Consider the following 21,434-nt stretch of genomic DNA (forward strand, 5'->3'; position numbering starts at 1 on the left):
CTGAACATGAATAACTTACCTTATATGGGTCATTCAAAACATGGAATGTCAGAGTTCTGCTATATCAGTTACCATGCCTTGAAAGTCAAGAATTTTACATGTTCGTTTTCACATTCATGAACTAAATTCTTGGAACTTAGTTCTTGGAAAAAATCTCAGGAGGTCATTGAGGTTCATTATCTCAGAAGAGTATGAACCTTGTTTACTCCTAACCTTGAGAATAGAAACTGACAGTGATGATATTGGGGGCATCATGAATTTTGAAAATGAAACAAGCCTCAGGTTGGTGAAAGATGTTTGTAAATCTCAGTGGGAAATGGTTGGATTGAATTTCTAGACATGAGAATAACTAGAGAAATAACCTCAAGTCCTACTTTACAAAATCACCATCATATTTCAAATCAATTTGCACAAATCACCTTTAATAATGTCATTAATAAGAACACTAGATATTCTTAAAATATTGCACATCAGGGTTTTATATTACACTAAATGAACATCATTTGATAGGCAAAGATTGTTATTAAAATAGATTGTACAAATCAGTGGCTAAATTAAATCTTACTGTTGTTCAAAGAAGCTACATAATTTTGCTGCAATATTTCAACTTTGTTCAAGACACATGTTAATTAAGACTTCCCAACCTCCGCCATCCACAACTTCTTAGATATTTATCTATCTCATCTCTTACTTATTTTTTTGTTTCTTCTCACCAGATGACACTTTTTTGAGGCACAAAAGGGCGACATTGCTAAATGTAGAGCCTTTAAAAAAAATAGCTGTTTTTCATATCACAGTAATGTTCAGAATATTTAAAACACAGGATAGAACCATCAAAATTACAGTGATAGTTTCTATTGATCTAGACATGTTTAAGTTTTATCAATTTTATTATCTTTAGATACAGTATGCATATAACATCTTTCCAAAATCAACAATTAATCCCTCCACACATAATTTAAAACAAAGTTAAAAAGCTAAAATATATATATATATTAATATTATGAACAGGTGTATTAATGTTACTTTCCTCCTTTATCTATGAATGGGGATGTTTTCCTTTCATCATGTAACAGACTTCAACATTTAACTGGATCAATGGACCCTGAAGCCTGGTTTCAAAAGCTGGTGTTAGTAACTAGTGGAGAACTAAAAGCAAGCATAACAGCTTAGAACTAGCTCACATTTAACCCTTTGACTCTTGGGATCTCATCTGGAGTTGTCCTTACTATCTGTCATACAATGCATGTGATGTTACTTCAGAGAATTTGGTATCAGATCAACTAATAATCTAATTGATTATTTTTTTTCTTCATTCCCATCATTTGTATGCTTGATATTGTATTCTTATTGTAGGGAGAAATGCTGTCTTGGTCACTCATGGGATCAAAAGAGTTAAGCTAAGATACAAGTTTAGGGATAAGTAAATGAGCAAGCACAATTTCTTTTCCTTGCTTATATCTGTGCTCCCAATGATTTGAGTTGTGTTACATCAAAACAGCTGAGCACAATATAATGAAACTCTGTATGGTAATTCACAAGACATCACATCATGACATCTGATGAACCAAAGTGCTTGTTCTGTGCCTGTCAACCTGTACAAGCTTCACAGACAGGAACTCATATCTCACCTTATTTCTTCTTTTCATTTTACACAACATAATTCAAATGCTTGTACTTACATTCAAAACATAATTGTGAAAAGCAAAAGTCTTAAAATACAATCAGTAATTTATCTATTATACAAGGATATCTGTTATACAAGGATACCCATAGCCTATATAATTGACATGTACAGTTATCATAATCCTGATGCTTAAGTTAACATTATTACCCAGTGATTTACAAGATAAATATGGGATGGTTGTGGCAGCACTGTTGAATCCACTATAGAATGCCTCTTCTAAGCAAGCTAGACTTAAGCTCTTTATAGATGTTCAGTTGGTGTTCTGGCTTCAGAGATAAGACTTGTTGCAACACTTTGTGTGGTTGAGGTGCCCTGTATACAGAAAATCACATAGTTGCTTGAGCAATGTCAAGATAATGTTAAGTTTGTAAAGTTCCCTTTCAAAGCTTACACTGTCACGAGTCACTACTTGGCCATCAAGGTCCAGTTTTTCAAAGGTTGATTAGCCCTAACCTGAGGTGGAGTCTCAGTCCAGGTTTCTTTATCACTTTAAGCAAAAGCCTTTACAGAATAATTTTCTCTACAATTTTTGAAACATCCAATAATCAAATTCTAGACAAAAAGAATTAAACTGAATTCTCTTTTAAAGCTTTCAGATCTGAGATCAGATTTCATACTAACACTGGATTATCTTAACCCAGCTTTGAACCAAAGAATACTTCAAGTGACCAAGCAGTTTATCCACCATACCTTATAAATGTGGAATGGTAAACATAAACAAAAGTTGCCATGAGGAACTGACAGTCAAAGCGATCTACTAGACCTCCGTGTCCAGGAATGGTATCACCAAAGTCCTGAAGGACAAAACAAAATTAAAACAAAACAAACCAAAAAAGAAAAAAAAACACACACACACACACACACACCATATCTTACAAATGTAGCTTTCATCACTTCAGACATTTCTTTATGGGGCAGTGTAACTGAAAATCACATTGTCTCCACAAGCACTTTTTGAAAGTTGATCTGAAATTTATATCCCTAGCTGCTTCTTCAACAGATGACTGAAGTAATCAGTGTAATCCTGCCAAGTGACATGCAGTGTTCACTGGCTCCCTGCTAAAATTCACAAACACAATCTTGGACAATAAGATGGATAACTGACATGTAACCAAACCACCAACAGGAGAGTGCTTTCTTAGTTCTTTCTAGTGAGTCACAGGATCATAGATTTTAACAATTCAAAGCAGTGCATGATGGGTGGCAGCATAAATGAAAATCAAATCACATGTAACTGAATGCAAATTTGCATTCCAATACCTGTAGACATTATCAATACAAAAGAAGGTGGACTCTCTGTATACCTTGACTTTAAAGGCCCTCTTGAATCCACTCGCAAAGAAACCACCAAATGGTGCGATCAATGAACTGAAGAGTGACAAAACAATGGAGTGGAACTGCATTGGATATAGCCACACTTCATCTTGTGTCAAACCACCCTGAAACCAATAGGTGATATTTAAACATAACTGTAACAATAAGCTGAGTATATGATGGGCTATGCAGAGGATAGAATTTTGTCATCCTAGTGTGAGTCCACCTCCAACTAAAGCAACCGAGTTGCATCCAAACAGCAGCATCAGAAATTAAATTTTTCCAGCACATTTGAAGACAACTTTTGAACATCAAGGTTACTCTTTGGAATCATACATACAGTACATGGTACATGTAAGTGGTAACATTCCTGTATATAAAATTCTTAATGGCAAAGATAAGAATGAAACAGTTACTGCCACATACATGTACTTCTCCGTTAATAAGCTGTTCAGCTGACCTCACTTTGGAGAACACCAAGGAGTAAAACATTTCACTGAACAGAGAAACTGAGAACAATCTGTTTCCGAGGTTATCAAGAATTAAAACTTACAAATCCTAGAAGATATTTGACAGGAGCAGGAATGGTAAAGGCAGTCAATTTGTAAAGTGATGAAGGCTGACAAGTTGTCTTGAAGTCTGTTATTGAGCCACTGAACTGAAAAAAAGCAAAGCTTGCTTATTTTAGACTACGCAAATGAAAAGACTTCAGACAACTTCTAAGATTTAGGGCTCAACATCTTCTTTGCAAATCAAAGGATACCTCCCAGAATTCCAAACTGGCTGGCTAAGCCACTTCATTTGCAAATAGGATTGAAGTGATTGCACTCAATGATAGAACTATATGCTATCACAGCAGTCAATTCCTAAACCCTTTAACTCCCTAGATCTGATTGTTAATTCTCCCCTCCTGACAATTCCTAGCAAACAAGTTAGGCAAATGTGGTATTAGATCAAGATAAGAACTTCTACTTGATAAGTTTGGGTATTCTCATTTGCCCTTTGCTGGATAATGTATGGGTATTATAGGGAGAAGTTTCATGTTTATCACTTCTGGGAGTTAAAGGGTTAAATACCTACGTTTATTGTTCTGAATGAAAAATTTGAAAAACCTGTCTTACAAAAGATCATTTAAATTTAAAATTGATTGGTCTGGTCACAAAAAATGAAAGTTTTTAAACTTGTTTACCAACTTTACCAATGCAGTTATCATAAAGTTAAAGATTCATAAATCTGGACCTTTATTTTCTTAACTTACCACCACAGGGCAGATGAAATACTGATACTGACACATGAAATAAGAGATCTAAGGAGAAAATAAAACAAATGACATCCAACACTGTTTCACAATCACAGAAAATGAAGTGAAAACATTGTACAGGGACACAGAGGGGAAAGTAAACATATTGGTAATGACACTGGTTTGCTCTTCTAGAACATTGCAATCTCAATTGCAGAGTGTTAACCAATCTACTTTGTCATGGATTGCCCTTAAACTAGCATGCAGCAAAATTACTTACAAGCCATCCATATATCACTGTTGTCACTCCTCCACCAATGAAACCTTCCCATGTTTTCTTGGGTGATAGCTGAAAGGAAATGTGTAGTTTAAAGTTAATCATTAATGAATCACTTAAAAATGTATGACAGAGTACAGGGTGTATGTACTCAGTGAAGTTTAGTGCTGGGTACAAAGTGACATAAAGAGAATTTGAGTCCCTAAAGATAATTGCACTCCATCAAACAGCTTGCTTCCACAGAATACATATGGCCAGCTCCTTACAAGAAATCATTTTTTGCCAGATTAGAAGGCCTGGCTTATGGGGGCATACCTACACTTTGGTGATAAAAATACTGCCACAATGGTGTTAAGAAACCAGTCACAAGAACTATGCAAGTATATGAGCTTCTGTGCTCAAATTATAAACCACATTGAACTAGTATATAATTATATACCAGTAAACTATAAGTAGTTTATTACTGGTAATTGTACTACACAAAAGACTGGAAGAAACAACATACCTTGATAAGAGGAGTTCGGCCAAAAAAGAATCCTATTTTAATGATTGCACACATAAAAAGAAGCAATGTTACCATTATTAGGTGCACAACAAACATTAGGGATGTTCTGGCACTTAAAAAAATTTAGTGAAATCCTAATTGCCAGCCAAGTGAGAATGATTCTGTTTTCAGCAACAACGTGTCACCATAATCAAGTGTAAAATTATATTAAGTTCAGTGAGATTATATAAAGAAAGGAAAGTGTGAAACTAAATTAGAATAAAATGAGATGGAGTAAAACAAAAGAATGTACATAAATAAATTAACAGTTTTGCTGGAATGGAGTCTTTTGGAATGTTCAGAGTTGGTCTCTTTCTCTTGAAACATCATGTTTTAATCTCACTACTTTTTATTATGAAAGGTTTTCCTAAATCTTTCATTATCAGATTCTGTTTTCCAGAGTCTAAAAATTTAAAGCTAATCAAATTTCAAAGTGCAAACTTGACTTCATGAAACAAAGAAACATGGCAAGACATTCCTAAAGGACATACAAACAGAAGGGAAAGGTAGGCAAAAGATGTTAAGCACAACCAGTAACTTACCAAAAATATATGCAAAGATGTCATTGCAAATCACCATGCTGACAGGTAAAAAGAACCTTCAAACACAGCAGAGAGAAAAATAGTATTTAACCTTACCATGCCTGAGATCTGGAAGCTAATTTTCCAATTACTCATTACTAGTGCCAGTACCACACATTTTTTCTAGTCCTGATAATTTTGTGTGATGATATCTCCCAGGTAATACATTCTTTGCCCTTTCATTTAACTTCCAACATGGGATTTTTAATTCTCCCCTATAGCTGCTACAAATTTCCTTGTACTCTAGATATGAGAACTTGGTGTTAGATCAAGATATTGACTTCTAATAGACAAGTTTGAGTATTCTCATAAACTTTTTGCTGGGAACGTAAGGATATTATAGGGAGAAGTTACATGTTCATCACTTCTGGGAGTTAAAGGGTTAAAAGCAATATACATCATCCCAAGCCAATAATTTACTCACCAAATGAGTCCTTCAAACAAGGTCTGCATAATGAGGTGTGATTGGGTGACAACAATCAGCAAAGTCACATGGGTCCAGCCAAACTAAAAGCAAAGAGGACAATTCACTATTTGCATTAGAACTCAATGCATCTTTCAATCAGACTAACAGATTACACAAGAATGTTCTGTCTTCATTGATAGAAAAAGCACTGTCTTTCTTTTGTTTCTTTTTCATCAAAACAGTTCAACATTATTCAGAATACTTCTTGCACACTCAACAATGTTTGCATGCAGTGCTTGTTTCAATCTATCTTTGGAAATCTAACTGAAAAGGCTCTGCTGGTTTTTTTACATATACTCTCTCAAAAAGAACACACACAACAAAGCCTACATGATTTTTCTTCTTGAAACTTTGGATAGAAATGCTACATGTACATTTAATTTCATAGAAGTCACAAAAAATAATTACAAACATAATTACCAGTGAAAATTGCACTTTGTAGTGTTCCTTTTTTAAATTTAACACAAATAAAATGAAACCTGCAAGGAAACAAAACTTGTTCAATCATTTTTTGGCATATTACACAACATATTACGCTTAGAGCCCCCTAAGGCTAAGATGCTGAAGACATTTGGAGATCGGTCTTTTCAGGCAGCAGCACCATACTAATGGAACAGACTTCCTCATGAAATTAGAATGATTAAGTGTTTGGATAAATTTAAAAAAGCTATTAAAACGTTTCTGTTTAATGAAGCTTTTTGTAATCATTAACTCAGATATATTACATTAAAATAATTTATTCTTATATGTTTAGCTACCATTACTATTGTAAATTTTATTTAGATATATAAGGTTTTTAATTTTTATTCAGTGTAAAGCACTATTGATCTGTACATGTAAATAGGGCTATACAACTAATAAATTATTATTATTATTATTATTATTATTATTATTATATTCAATGTATCAGTGACTTCATATTATTTTATGCACAAGTGTTAGGTTTGAAGCACATTTGTAATCTTGACAGCACCTAAGAAATATAGGCTGACAGTGTAAAGCAATTTATCATATCTCTTAGCCAGTACAAGTGCTATGATTGGTCAATTTAGCGTGCAGTATTTCATTGCACAGCCTCCTAAAATCAATAGTTTGTTTGAACTGAAATATTTCCCCTCTATTTGGACTCAGAGATGTAATTAAGGAGCCTTATGTTTTCCACTAGGATTTGTGGCACATTCAAACCCAAGTGGAAAAACTTGATCTGTAACTTACAACCTATGGACCTCAAAATCCATTAGTAAGAGCTATGTCTGCCAGTATAGTACACAAAACTACTCTGCAACCTTATAATCATTTTTGTTCAACTGCTTTACTGTGCCGTTTGACAGGAGTTCCACCAGAAAAAATCAGTATCTTTTGGCTCATACATGTACATAGGGAATAATACACATGTCTCCATGGATATGGAATTTCTCTTTGAGCATTCAACTTGATACCCCCAGGTGTGCTTGCAGCAAACAAGTGAGAAATTGAGTTGAACATGAGGATAGAAATTATTTAAGTACAAGTATTCATAGATTGTTTTGTTTATTATATAAACACCACTGGCCCCTTTTGACAAGAAAATTCAACAAATGACTTTGAATTGAGAATTGTGGATGCTTTGCCACTCATTTAGCAACCAAGCAGAGTGGTGCAAAGGGCTAGTGATGTGTCAGAAGCTAATTGGCAATATCAAACACACAAAAAAATTTCGTTATTTTACAAGAGCATGGTTACAGCTTTTTTAGATTTGGAATTCCTTGTTAAACACCACAGTTTACACAGAATAATGTGATAATGTGCTATTACTTCTTTAATGGTACTCACCAATTAAGTAAAGTGAATACGAAATCAACCTGTGATAAGTTATGTACGTTTTCACCACTTCCTACAAAAAAAAAAAAAATTAAAAATGACCAAACAAAACAGAAAACGAAAAAAAGAAAAAGAAAAAGAAAAAGAAACAATAGAAATGGTTGATGATTCATTGTGGTAAATATAACTTTTACAGGCTAAAATAAACCTGAAAATAAGTAACACTTAAGGTGTACCACTTACCTCTGATGCATCATCCACTTGTGGGTCTGGATTACCATTAAAATAATCTGTTATGCTCTCGCCATAAAAGAAAAAGTTTGCACATCCAAGAAAATACCTGTAAAAAAAAATGAAAAACATGACAAAATTACTTTCAGCTCCTGAAAATTTCCATCTGGAATGGATAATGAGAGGATCAGTAGGATCAATCTGTCACTGTATACTAGTTCCTACAACACAATCTGTAAACTGCAAATCATCCTACCAACTTAGGGATCTGAACCATGGAAGGTTGTATTTTTCATATTTCTTGTGTCCAATAGAGATGATCTCATGGTAACACTTGATTTGAATACACTGGATCTGCAAAATGAAAGGAGCAGTAGAATAGTTGTCTTCTAGAGAATAGTTGTCCACCTCAGGGGTTAAGTGTCATAGAACTGTTTGCCCCTGATGGCCAGAACTCATCTAGCTTTCATTGACAGAAAGTGTAAGGGAACATTGCTTCTCTCCCCTTCCCTACAGGGTATACTAAACAGTGGCATGTTACCACCCCCCAGCATTTTGTTATTATTTTGAGTGGCTCAAAACTTGACTCAAATGTCTTGAAACTCGAAGCCTCACTCCCTTAAGTTTTCAAGAATTGAGGACTGAGCTTTGAGGGGGTGTCAAATTACTTTTCAGTAGTACTGTTTTCATACAGTTTGCTGGTACCTGATAAAACCCCTTGGAGGAGAGAAGCATCCTAAGTGTATTTTAAAGCATCTTGCCCAAGAACGCATGACAGTAACAGTTCTCCAAAGGACAAACAATGTTGGCCAACAGGTAAGTCACTATCCAGACAATAAAAGGTAACAAATTGCACCGCGCTGTCTGATGGATGGAGTGAATACCATTATCCACTCTTGGAAAACCAGGGACCTGGAGTGCAACATGCCAACCAATACACCACAGAATCTCCTGACATGATTGTATAAACTAAAAACCATATCCACATGATGCCTTTTCATTCTGCACATTGCAGATATCCACCCTTTCTCTCACACTTTTCTTTTTGAAATTAGAAGATCCTCGCAGCTAAGAACACTACTGAAACTAGTAGTTGTAAATAGGACCTGAAAAAAATTCAGGCCCGTACGGGATTTGAACCCATGACCTCTGCGATACCGGTGCAGCGCTCTACCAATTGAGCTAACAAGCCAACTGGGAGCTGGTCAATGAATTGGGTACAAATAAACATCCAAGTGAATGAAGAATTTAGATATATGAAAATTCACATATTGCTTGGATGTTTATTTGTACCCAATTCATTGACCAGCTCCCAGTTGGCTTGTTAGCTCAATTGGTAGAGCGCTGCACCGGTATCGCAGAGGTCATGGGTTCAAATCCCGTACGGGCCTGAATTTTTTTCAGGTCCTATTTACAACTACTAGTTTCAGTAGTGTTCTTAGCTGCGAGGATCTTCTAATTTCATCTCTCCACCGCAGTGCAAATATGTGAATTTTCATATATCTAAATTCTTCATTCACTTTTCTTTTTGTTTACAATGTATGTGAAAACAGAGTTCTTAAAAACTTACCAACAGGATTAAAGCAAAAGGACCTAAGTAAACTATAACAGAGAAACCTCCAATCATCACCAAAGAGAACATTCCTCTGATCCACCAGTTCCTCCATCTGGAAGACAAGAAAACAATGTTAACTGCTCTTTAAGACAAAACAAAGCACCACTGTATACTTACATGTAGATAAAAAATCTAACTGATGTTTTTCCCTTGTGGCTAACAAATCTTCTTTGGAAAGTAGGTTAGAGATTTAGATGCTATAAGCAACTTACTGAAAATTACTTCAGTTGAACAAAGCAACATGAAAATTATGTGGCTGATGAATTCTGCCCTTATTCCCCCTCCCCTCCAAGCATTGAATGTTTTAAGGGGGAGTCCTAGTGCTGAACCTATTTTTTGGTCACAAAGGGGTATTTTCAAGGACTTTCCCTCAACTTTATCCCAAGTTTAAGAGGTCACTTTGATCTCTAGCTATGTTATCTAGTATTCAGTCTGTTTCCAACTACATAAACATCATGAAGTTTTAACTCAAGCAAAGTCACTGATGCTTGTTTTTTCCAGCTTTAACAGTTCATCTGGGTTGCCTTCTCCACAGCAGAAAGAGTTTAAGACCGAAAAAGCCAGCAAAACCTTGTAAAATAACTAGCCAAGCTTGCTGACTGCCAGTTCTTACACTAACTGCAACAAACATTTGTCTGTAAGATGTGTTCTGTATATTTCTTGATAAGCAAAATATAAATTACAGTGACATATCTATAGAGAGCACCTTACAATGCTAGTTCTTACACTCACTATAACAAACATTTGTCTGTAAGATGTGTTGTGTATACTTCTTGATAAGCAATACGTAAACTACAAAGACATATACGGAGAGAGCACCTTACAATGCTAGTTCTTACACTCACTGCAGACAAACATTCATCTGTAAGATTTGTCAAATATACTTCTCAATAATCAATACATACACCAGGAAGACATACATAGAGAGCAGCTCACCGTGGATTCAAGCTTGCTAACATGCTTGGTTGTTCTACAGGAGCTGAGTCTGAGTAAGTTTCTCTTTTATCTTCTGAGGGTGGTATTTCCTATCAAAACAAAACATAACTAAATCTTTAATTTGTCATAAAGGGAATTTTAGATCTGGTAACAGTTATGTGCAAATAGCTGCACTCCAAGCGACTCTGTATAATTTCTCCAGATAAAATTGCAGTGAAAGCCACAAATTTCATGACATTACTTTGTTACTTACTGCACTAATTTGGCATGAAAATCTTTTAAGACCTATTTTATCATATATAACTTATCCCTTTCCATTAAGTCTCACAGAGTGCGAAGCCTTAAGACAATAAGCACAACTCATATTTGACTGTGATAGTTGGACAGCCACTTTACCAATGACAAAGCCAGTTTGCAAAGTGAAAATTTGTCCTGTGCCTCATCCATTTTCTCCTGTTTGTCATTTTCTTTTAAGAATGAATAAATAATTTTGTGTAATCACTTCATATTTTTAGTGCACCAAATGGTGAACATTAATCAAGTTGAGGCTTAGGACAGTGTGCTTACATAAGTAGAATTCTAGAAAAATAAAATTATTGACCTGTTCCTCTTGATTTCTGTTTTCCTCTTTCTGCAAATAACAAAAGAAAGAGGGAAAGTTCCTTACGTGTTGAATTCTAGGTCTACTGATGTTATACATGTATACATAAATTGCTATCTTGCCATTATATCATTCTCACAAGAGAAGAATTATAGAGGCTTTCTTAGTGATATAGTTCTAATATTTGTTTGTGCGAAAATGATCCTTATCTAGTTGGAATATTCTTGCCTCTGCCTTACTTTCATAGACATACCTCCAGAGGTTTCCTCCAGGAATAAAGAAGCTCAGGAAAATAGTCAGAGAATTAATTCTACATTATCTGACTGTTATTTAAATCTTCTCATAAAAGCAAAATTCATCAAAGTGAAAGTTCAAATTTTGTGTAACTCAAAAAATAATTTTCAACAATTCAGGATCTTAAGTCAGCAAAAAGTCTACTGTTTACAAAAGATACTGAATGTAGAAGCCTTTGGATGGAAAACAACAGATATTTTGCATTGTTAAACAAGCTTTTCAAAACCTAACAGCTATTTCAAATTTTTGTTTCTTATTTATGTATACCTGCATCAGAAATCACCAACTAACACTGCCATTTCTACTGTCACTGCTATCCTTTTCAGACACAAAAACTCTCCTTAACCAACTGTTTGAATATTTGCATACCATATGGTCTCTAATAAAAAAAAAATTTTCTTCTTTCTATCTCTTCCTGTGTGCACATCCTCAAGCTACATTTTTTATTTCTATTATTGTGCATATCATGGATAAAAATATATTTTGCTTGATATGATGATACAATGATAGAGAGAAAACTGAGAAGTAGAGAGGCTGATTTCATTTCCTTCACCAAAAAAAATTTTTTTTTAAGGTTGCAGGCAATTATATACTTGACTTAGTACACTTTTGCCTTGCAGTTGATTTAATTTTGCTGTATTTGTAAATCAATGAGAGCACCTGTGAAATAAGAACAGGCACATCATTTTCGTTTTTGATGCTTTTATTCACAAGAAACTATCGTCAACCACGCTCCTCTTCACGATGTAAGTAAACATCGAATATTAGCTGTCAAAAAATGAAAACTTAATATGAGATTCGGTTGAAACAAAAGACAATTCTAAGAAAACGTAAGTAAACAAAGGCGCCCGACCAATAGAAACGTTGGTTGTTTGAAAAATATGACCAATCTGCATATCATAAGATTCGCGATTATGATCAAAGTGCAGTTTTGCAGTGCCGTAAGAACGGAATCAACAATATTTTATAGAGACACTAAAAATATCCTTACGATATGACAATGTTTTATTTAATTGACAGTTTGGCATAATAAGATTTGTAATACGGTAGCCTCGCGTGATCCGAAAAATACTGGTCGACCATTGAACGTAGCAAAACATTGTGGAGAATGCTTGAGAATCAACAACGTCTTTTGCAGTAAATTTGCATTTCTGCGGGAATGAAAAAAGCAGCAACACCGCAAGATTTTGCAAAAAAAAGCGGTGGTAGTAATTAAACACCAATGCTCGAATAAAAGTTAAAATGCTGACCACAGCACGATTTGTGCCGAATGAGAAATAGTTTAGTATATGATTGCTGGAAACATAACATCGATCGCCTGATCTGGTGAATCTTACAGCCCACGCAGTAATACAAAGAAGAAACTCGAGCAAATAATGCTATTAAGAAAAGGTTAGGTAGAGGTAGTTTGACAGCCTCACAATCAGCTAGCAAAAAACATTGCAGAATCCAAGACACCAATCTTGACAACAACTTTACCTTCAGACCATCAAAGAGATCTTCGCTCGATCCATTCGCAGTTAAGCCTTCTTTTCCACGTCTTCTTGTCGCACCTACTTCTGTGGACATTTCCCAAGGAGATTATCTCCTATGTGAGGTCGATTTTCACCACAAGCGCTGGAAGTTGAGCTCCATCAAAGGTGAACTTTATAGCGGCTAGGTTTTGATCAGTTGTCTTTCAATGGCGAGGTGCATGGCTCGCTAAGATCTCTGGGAGCTAGGGCTTGCCTCTGAAGGAGCCAAACTGGTGGCGAAACCGCCTCGATCTGAGGGTACTTTGTTTATAAGTAAACAATGATAAAGAGTCCTCATAGAAAGGTGCAACTGTAAATTAAAAGTGTTCATTTCATTTGAAAATTGAAGCTGCCGCATAGATTTGAATTAATTCAGCCAGAATTTTTTTTTCATTTGTTGTTTTTTTTTTATCACAGGCTTGAATTGATTGTAATCGGCGTAATAATTCTCAGCCATTATCTACATCTATATCTATCCTATTCCCAGGTCTTCCTCTACATTTTTCTAATATCAACAGCGCTTTTGAAAAAGGCATGGAAACCCTTTTTTTTTTCCAGAAAACTTGGCATCTCCAACAGAAAGGACAATATGTCTTTTTTATTCTTTGACTGTTGCAGAAGCTTAGCATTTAGAGATGCGATTCAGAAATTTTGCCCATTTCCGGTTTTTTTTTTTTTGGTGGCCTGAAGGTCGAGTCTCTTTGCTCTGAAAAAAATATTGTGCATGTCTTTCAATTCATGCGGTCAAAATATTATGTCATACGGGCTGATGAAGAAGGGTTTTGCTCCAGATTCTGGGATGCAAGATAGCGACCTGTGAGAAAGTCCGCATTGCAGGGAGATATTGTGGAGACCGTCAATAGGCCGGTCATGGCTGTGCACGGCAACTTCTGAGCAACTTCTGGCGTTTCGAATTTTTGTATTTCTGAGCAATTTTTGCGCACAATATTGCTTTAGAGCACAAATTTAGCACGGAAAGTCAACGATTTATTCAAATTTCTCAAATTTTTATCAACCTTTTGAACACATAGCCTGTCACTCTCGACGAGCTTTGCTTAAGAAAAAAATTCTCACCAGGCAAATGTAAAATGATCCATAGGCTTGTCAAAGTAAAGCGAGAGGACTCAATTAGCAAGTGAAAGAGATGTGTTCGCCTTCAAACGTGAAATTAATTTAAATTGACAGTTAAAATGTAAACTGGCGCGAGGATCCGCGCGGCTTGCGCGTTATGAGTGCTACGTAAATTTAGGACCCTTTCGCACATTTTTCTCTTTGGAAATAACCACGCAATCATAGCATGAATGGCAATTTCCACAAATGCGGTATCCACAAAAAGAGGTTATCGTTTTTTCTATAAGGTAAGGTTTTAACTGTGTATTACTTCGCGATAAAGAAATTCTACTCGCTGGCCTGACCAATTTGGCGTTAAGGTAAGGTTGTGTGCCTGATGATTTCTGTCTAGAGCGATACAATAACGCACGATAAATCTCGCCCATATTTGCGAGCAGTTTTCTTAACTGATGCCAGTAGTTATACTGAAAAAACGAAAAATAAAACATTTAATCAACAGTTCATATAAAAATATCAAGAAATTCGGGTCGCAACTGTTTGAATTTTTGTTTATTTTTTAGCATTAACCAGCATTTTACGGGCACAATCGGGACAGGCCTAACCGTCAAACGTCTTCGCATGTGCGGAAGTTGTTGTGGCTAGGGTCGTCGCTCGGATCGTGGCCTGGTGAATGGACTGCTTTCTGGCTGCCAGAACTAACTTGTTTTACAGGAATAATAGAAAACCATGCAAGCCAGGAAGTCACGGTGTTTCAAAAGCATCTAACCTTTTTGATAGAGCTCAAACGAAATGGTAAATTGACAGGTTACAGGTAGTCGGATGGGATTTATGTTCGAGAAGACTCAAGTTTTCCTTTTACTTACTTTTGTTTCTTTCAAAGATTCCTATGGACGTTTCCATTTTTTTCACACAGTCTTAATTATAACCTGCACATGAACCTATTTTCGAAAAAATGTTGTTTCAAAAATCGAAACGCCAGTACACTTCATATGTAAAAGTCATAGCCGAAAATAAAATGGCAAATATATAACATCTGTCTTTATCAGTTTGACAGCCGCACTCAAACTTGAAAAATCTCAAAAATATTTGTATAGGATGCTTTACACATTTTTCTTATTTCCGATTAACTTTCGGCCTTTTCAGACGGTCAGTCAAGTTTATTGTTATTTTTTGGCAGCACAGTACTCTATATGACACGAATACCAAAATCACCGGCAGGTGTATAACTTATGATATACACACGACTTCAAACTGATTAAATGGTTCACAGTCGATTGTCCACTTAGCAATATTTAGTTTATAACAACTGTATTGGACTGACAGCTCATATCGCAGGAAACAGGGGAGAAAAGGTTTGTTTTACTACGTAGAATTGGACACGATTTCAAAATAAATATAAATTATCGACGATTATAGCTTATAATGATCCCTCGTATGTAAAATGTTATTCTGCTCTTAGATAAATTTCCTCGTCATCATCAATCGAATCTTGATAACTCAAACCCTCGATATTTCGAACCTCGCGCTAACTCGAACCAAATTCGATTTCCCCCAGATTTCCGCCATACAATGACAGTAATTTTTTCCTTCGTACCCCGAACCCTCGATGTTTAGTGCTAATGAAAAATATTTTTCCTTATAAGTTCCACAAGTTCCAGAGATTCCGCGCGTCCACAGTCAATAATTTCATAGACTGATCTTGGCCCAATTGGACTATTTTTAAGGAGTCTGTGATTGCCCTACTCAACCTAGGTTAACATATATTCGCTGTGCATTAAGGCAGTTCGGGTAAACAAAATATTCAGTTGTTTACGGTGCCTTAAATATTCTTTTAAAATCTCAAGTGACTAAATGTTGCCGGCCAAAGCTTCAGATAATTTTACCAGTTTTTCCCAGTCACTGCCCATTGTCCAATGTCCAACATCAACACATGCTCTTAAAATGAAAGTCAAACAATGTAACTATGTTTTATTGTTTGCCTGATATTGCCTATCCGCTCTCAATGAGCTAATCCCTTCAAAATTATTTCCTTTACGTCACTAACACTCATACTTTAGGTCTACCTGCGCACGAAAGCAATGAACTGTGAGAGGATAATTTTACGGAAAGAACCAAAAATCTCCGGGATTAAAATTGGAAGTTTATCGGAGTTGCTTGAGGTCTAGTTCATCCCCGGAGCCACCAACAAAAGTAAGTCACGCGTCCAGAATGAATAACTGTCAAATTTTAGGTTTTCTTTCGGCTTATATACGATAAAATCGCATGATCTTGCTAGATATGACACATCCTAGCTCTCGTTCTTATATATGCTTCAATAGACGGGTTCGCCTTTTGTGTTTAGATATGTCTTGTCTCCCAAATCAGATTTTTCAGATAGTTAAATTTGGTCTATTCGGGCATCCTTTCGTGAACTCAGCTATGAATGACGAATCGCACAGTTGTTACTACCAAACTGAACTCTATTGGGTGGCAACGGGGATGTAAACAAGTTAGCTGACCTAGCGAACTCTAACCTGTGATCAGGCGTTCTTTCCTTCTAGCATATCTATTTCGCTTCCCAAAAATATAGAACGCCTGGTCGCCTGTTTGGCGAATCCCAGCTCACAGCACTCTTTATTAACGTGACTTGGAAAACGGCTCTGTTTAGAAAATCTTTAGATTGGAATTTACCTTGAGGACGGATTTTACACAAAATTAGTTATCGAGAATTGTGACAACTAAAATGAAACCACTGTTTTTCATAATCGCAGCGTAGAAGCAACAGACATGCCGACCATTACATCATGATATGATTCTGATCATGTATATCCTTGTCAGTAGTTTGTTACGAAAGCAAATCTCCACTTTTTTTCATTTGTATTTAGCTGTTTCTTTCTTTCACGCTCAGGTGATTTGATAAACGCGCTACAAGTCGATACAAGTATTTTAGGCAACACAATGGCTTCATTCATCAGCGACGGTACTCAAAATAAAGCCAGCGATGAGGTGTGGATGCGGGCTCCGGCGTCACAATGTATCCCTTGGCTTGTTGTAATCAGCGTCGAGTCTTTGGTCATAACCGTCCTTAATATCATCACCATTATTGTATTTGTGAAGCAGCGCCGGCTACAGCGGCGGAGTACATACTTGATCATCCATCTGGCAGTAGTCGATCTCTTAGTTGGTGTTTCGGGACCTGCTTGGATTGCCAGATTGGGAGGTACCTGGTGTGATCTGTGGGGTGACAACAGTCCGACTGATGAAGAATCATGGATGAGAATACAAAAAGTTTTCGAGTCGATATTCTTGTTAGTGTCTCTTTGTAATCTCTCCGTTATTTCTCTAGAACGAGTTAACGCCACATTTTTTCCATTCAGGCATCGCTTTGTAAAAAACTGGGTTTATGGAGTGGTAATAGCAGTAACTTGGATTGTACCCTTAGCACTAAGAGCAACACAAATAGCAAGCCGTAATTTCAGTCTTAATTTCGATTTTATCGTCATACTTTCATACTTTGCAGTTCAACTATTTGTGATTTGTCTTTCCTATCTTTCTATCTATATCAAAGTTCGTTTCAATCGTCATCCTCAACAGCATGGTGCAGCCGGTCTGAGGGAAAGAAAATTGACGAGTACATTGTTTCTTATCACTCTTGGATCATTGTTCACTATTCTGCCCACTGTAATAAGATTAAGTATCATTGTGTTTGATTTCCAGTTCTTCACGAGCCTTTCAAGGCGATCAACTATGAACTTTCTCTTCATAACCGTTACTTTCTTGTTTACGAACTCGCTAATAAATCCCATAATTTATGCCATAAGGATGCCGGAATTGAGGGAGGGAATTTTACGTATAATATTCCGCAGGAGTTCAAAGCGCTCAAGTAAAGACAAGGATGTTTTGCCTCAGCAAAATCTGTAGTTATTCACCTGTCTTGTAAATACAACACAATTTAGAATTGTTAAATAAAAAGTCTTTCCATTTCTTAAAAACAGCCTGATGATGTTGTTTTAAGTGTAGATGTAAAATTCATCTTAAAATTTCAATTTGGAGGGGAGAGGGTGGGGACGTCCATCTGAGTTAAAAAGAGGAGGTATTGTTTACGTCAATTTCTTTCATGACGAGAGTAGTATATGTACGTGGTTAATTGTACGTTTTTTGTCAGTAGAGTTTAATAACAACATGCAGTTTTGTCATGAAGGTAAAAGTAACAAATATTGCACAAGTATTTCTAATATTGTGCGCAATTTTGCAAACTTTTAGATGATCTTTTCAATCGATAAAGAAGCCACAGGTGTGCTGTCGTGTTGCAAGACGCAAAATGGTTGGATGACGGAAGAATTTTAAGGGAGAACATGAAACACAGTATTTCTCCCTAGCTCTTCGGTGCTTTACCGCCTCCTAGTACTATAGAATAGGACAGAACACAATTTGTGTTATGATAGAATTCAGTAATTTTCCCATTCATCCGGCTCGTATCTCCAAAACAAATTTTATCAAAACAGGGAGGGAAAATTGGTTCAGCGTGAATCTTTAATTTCGTGAAGCTTCCTTAATTAAGCTTATCACAATCACTGTTATAATGGTTTAATTAATTTGATAGGCCAACATTACAAAAACTGTCAATCACAAACGAGCAGTCAGAAAAAGTTTCCGGTTCTAGTAAAGAACGATTACTTCGAAATTCGAAAGGAATCTTCTGGTTGATAGCAAAGTTGCCATTCGGGAGCCATTGATCAAACAAAATTTGTTTCTTTTTCAGTACGTCTCTAAGAACTCCCTTCAATCGAGTAAAACATGCAATATTTCATCCCATCGAACTCTTGACCTCTTATAGCCTCCCGCACCAAGGGCTTGTTAGCGTCCGCTGGTAGAAACGCGTGACGAAGCTTGGGTGGGAGGCTAAACCTTCGACGAAAGTATCATTATTGATGTCATCTAGCTTATCATTTCATATTTGTTTCAAGGCCAAGTAAAATCACAGGCAGCCGCTGAGAACTCAAAGTAGAAACTAGCAAATTGTCTGAGGCGCGCGAATTCGCGAATGACTAAGTCGTAATTGGTTGAAGTTTGGCGCCTGCTTGGTCAAGAGGTTTGCGCGATTTTTTTTGACTGATCACAGAGCGCAGCAAGGTAAAACAGAAGGAAAACAGGACCAGTTACGCGGTGTCTGGAGCTAAAATAAAAAAAAACTTTTTTCGTTTATTCGCTATACATCTCTAGACATGGATTTTAAGTGTTTCGGACTATCTGAACGAAAACAGAGTGCAGTTAAAATGTTTCAAGACCGATAAACAATAAAGACGAAATGACATCATTAATTCTGTAGTTTTTAAATCACGTTGTTTACGGCTTTATTTTATCTCAAAGCCCTTATATGGTCAATTGTTTTGCGCGGCGTTTCGGACCGGAAACATTCCTCTTCTATTCTTAGACATAGCTTCAATGCACTGAAGTGCTGTCGCATGACTTCCCTGATGTCAACAAGTGTCACTTTCAATTCACAATATCAGTACACAATCCTCACGTGGACTTTGCTAAAGTTTACGGAATTAGAGAGATTCTTCTGTAACCCATCATTCTGTTCTTAACACAAATTTCAAATGTATATTACGCTAGCTTGTTTAAATTTACGTGCCACAATCTTTCAAATTTTTATTATATTTACTTAGTATGCTTGGGTCTCAAATTGCCTTTTTTGGGAATGATGCCGAAAATAACCTAACGTTGTTGCCTTGCAAATTTTCGGACGTCATCAAGATCAAGTTGCTGCCACCTCTTCCTGCAATTATTCTTCATAGGGATAAAAGCACTTTGAAATCCAAACAGGAAGCTGTGTTGAAAGGTCTCGGCTGGAACTGATATGAAGGAAGAGAGTAAGTGATACGGAAAAAATCACTGAAAAGGTCAAAGGTAAAAAAGATGTAGTCTGCGCTCAAGCAAATTGGCCAATCGAACACGAGCTTATTCCGGTTTTCATAGTATGAGGCGACTATACTCCCGCTAGATAGGATGCCAGTCTGGACCTCTCTTTTAAAATTTCAGCGCGCTAACGGGTAGCCTGGGTAGAGGCAGATGGTAGGGAAAAACATAACATGTTTTGATGTGGCAAATTATCACAAACATCGAACCAAGATTAATTAAATGTAAACAACAAAGTTTCCGCATACTTGATTTTTTTATTGGTGTTATATGAGTTATTGAGCCGTTTCTACTCTCCTCCAATCAGTATTTACAGCGACGATTGCAGATTTGGGCTAAGTTGTTCAGAGAGCGGAGAAATCACTATCCAGCTGATAAGAGTTAATAAATGATTTTTGCGCTATCCACCTGACAAAGATTTATTCAGCGGATAGCGTTATCCAGCCTTTGAACAGGTGGGGCCAGAGGTGGGGGGTGGGGGGGGGGGGAGGGGATTTTTGAAGCAGCTAAGACGGTAGAGTACCTGCTTGATCATCAATCTAGCGATAGTCGATCTCCTTAGCTGGGTTCACGGGGATTTTTCGGAAACTCTTAGTGTGATCTGTGGGAGCTCAATAAGCCGACGAATATTGTATTATGAATAAGAATACAACCGGAATTAGTATAACAGTTTCTTTTTCGACTAGTGTCCCTTTTTAACTCGTGAATTGTGCGCATGCGCAAGAGCGAGTTGTAGATATGATGTGGAGAATAGCACTCGCTCGCTCGCTCTATTGGTCGATTCCTGTAAACTTTTTTTCGATTCTAGGCTTTTGAGTGCATTTGATAGTTTTTGGCGAGCAATAAACAGACGAAATGGCGACCTTTGTTGCTAAGAATAGTGGTGGGGTGAAAAAGAAGCCAATGATAATCTTAAAAGAGTTCTTTTTTTCGTTTTAGTTTCAACAAGCGGCGCCAGCGACTGGCAGGCATGCAAGGATTCACACTTAAATAACAGAACAACCTTCGCTTTTCATAAAATTGTAATTTACAATCCTTGAACTTGAAAACAATTCGAAGATTCATTGAAAATATCACTTCCTGCGAAGCGCTCGGAGTTTACAGATGTTCAAAAGCTTTTTCTGTTATGGCGTGAGATTGAGGACAAAATCGATGATTACGTTTCGTATGTGTTTTTCCTTTGTGAAGTATGGCAGTCTTGACTTAGCTATATCGCTCAAAACTCGTTCCCGTTTGTCTCATTTGATAAAGAGGGAATCGTTAATGTTTTCACTAAGACAGTTTTGCCTTGGTTTTCCAATATTTACAATGATAGACAGTTAATTTCACTTTTTACCCACATTTACTTCCAACCTTTTCTTT

General features: G+C 36.5%; 2 protein-coding genes across 2 annotated transcripts; one reads left to right on the forward strand and one right to left on the reverse strand.

The window, feature by feature from the left end:
* Window positions 1-401: 401 nt before the first annotated feature.
* On the reverse strand, window positions 402-13,294 carry LOC136279483 (phosphatidate cytidylyltransferase 1-like). Its single transcript, XM_066163364.1, has 17 exons — window positions 13,066-13,294; window positions 11,293-11,322; window positions 10,692-10,780; window positions 9,711-9,807; window positions 8,397-8,494; window positions 8,153-8,249; window positions 7,922-7,982; window positions 6,530-6,588; window positions 6,068-6,150; window positions 5,605-5,660; window positions 5,024-5,055; window positions 4,522-4,590; window positions 4,260-4,307; window positions 3,555-3,659; window positions 2,992-3,126; window positions 2,378-2,481; window positions 402-1,999 (listed from the first exon to the last, which is right to left on the reverse strand). Exons 1-17 carry the CDS (start codon window positions 13,153-13,155, stop codon window positions 1,888-1,890), a joined length of 1,365 nt encoding a protein of 454 aa, XP_066019461.1. The 5' UTR covers window positions 13,156-13,294; the 3' UTR covers window positions 402-1,887.
* Window positions 13,295-16,267: 2,973 nt separating this feature from the next.
* LOC131799431 (melanocortin receptor 4-like) lies at window positions 16,268-18,071 on the forward strand. The gene is made up of 2 exons (XM_059117152.2): window positions 16,268-16,361; window positions 17,059-18,071. The coding sequence occupies exon 2, from the start codon at window positions 17,109-17,111 to the stop codon at window positions 18,069-18,071; it is 963 nt and encodes a 320-aa protein (XP_058973135.2). The 5' UTR covers window positions 16,268-16,361; window positions 17,059-17,108.
* The last annotated feature ends 3,363 nt before the right edge of the window (window positions 18,072-21,434 follow it).

This window comes from Pocillopora verrucosa, chromosome 3, assembly GCF_036669915.1.
Source record: "Pocillopora verrucosa isolate sample1 chromosome 3, ASM3666991v2, whole genome shotgun sequence".
Taxonomy (NCBI): Eukaryota; Metazoa; Cnidaria; class Anthozoa; order Scleractinia; family Pocilloporidae; genus Pocillopora; species Pocillopora verrucosa.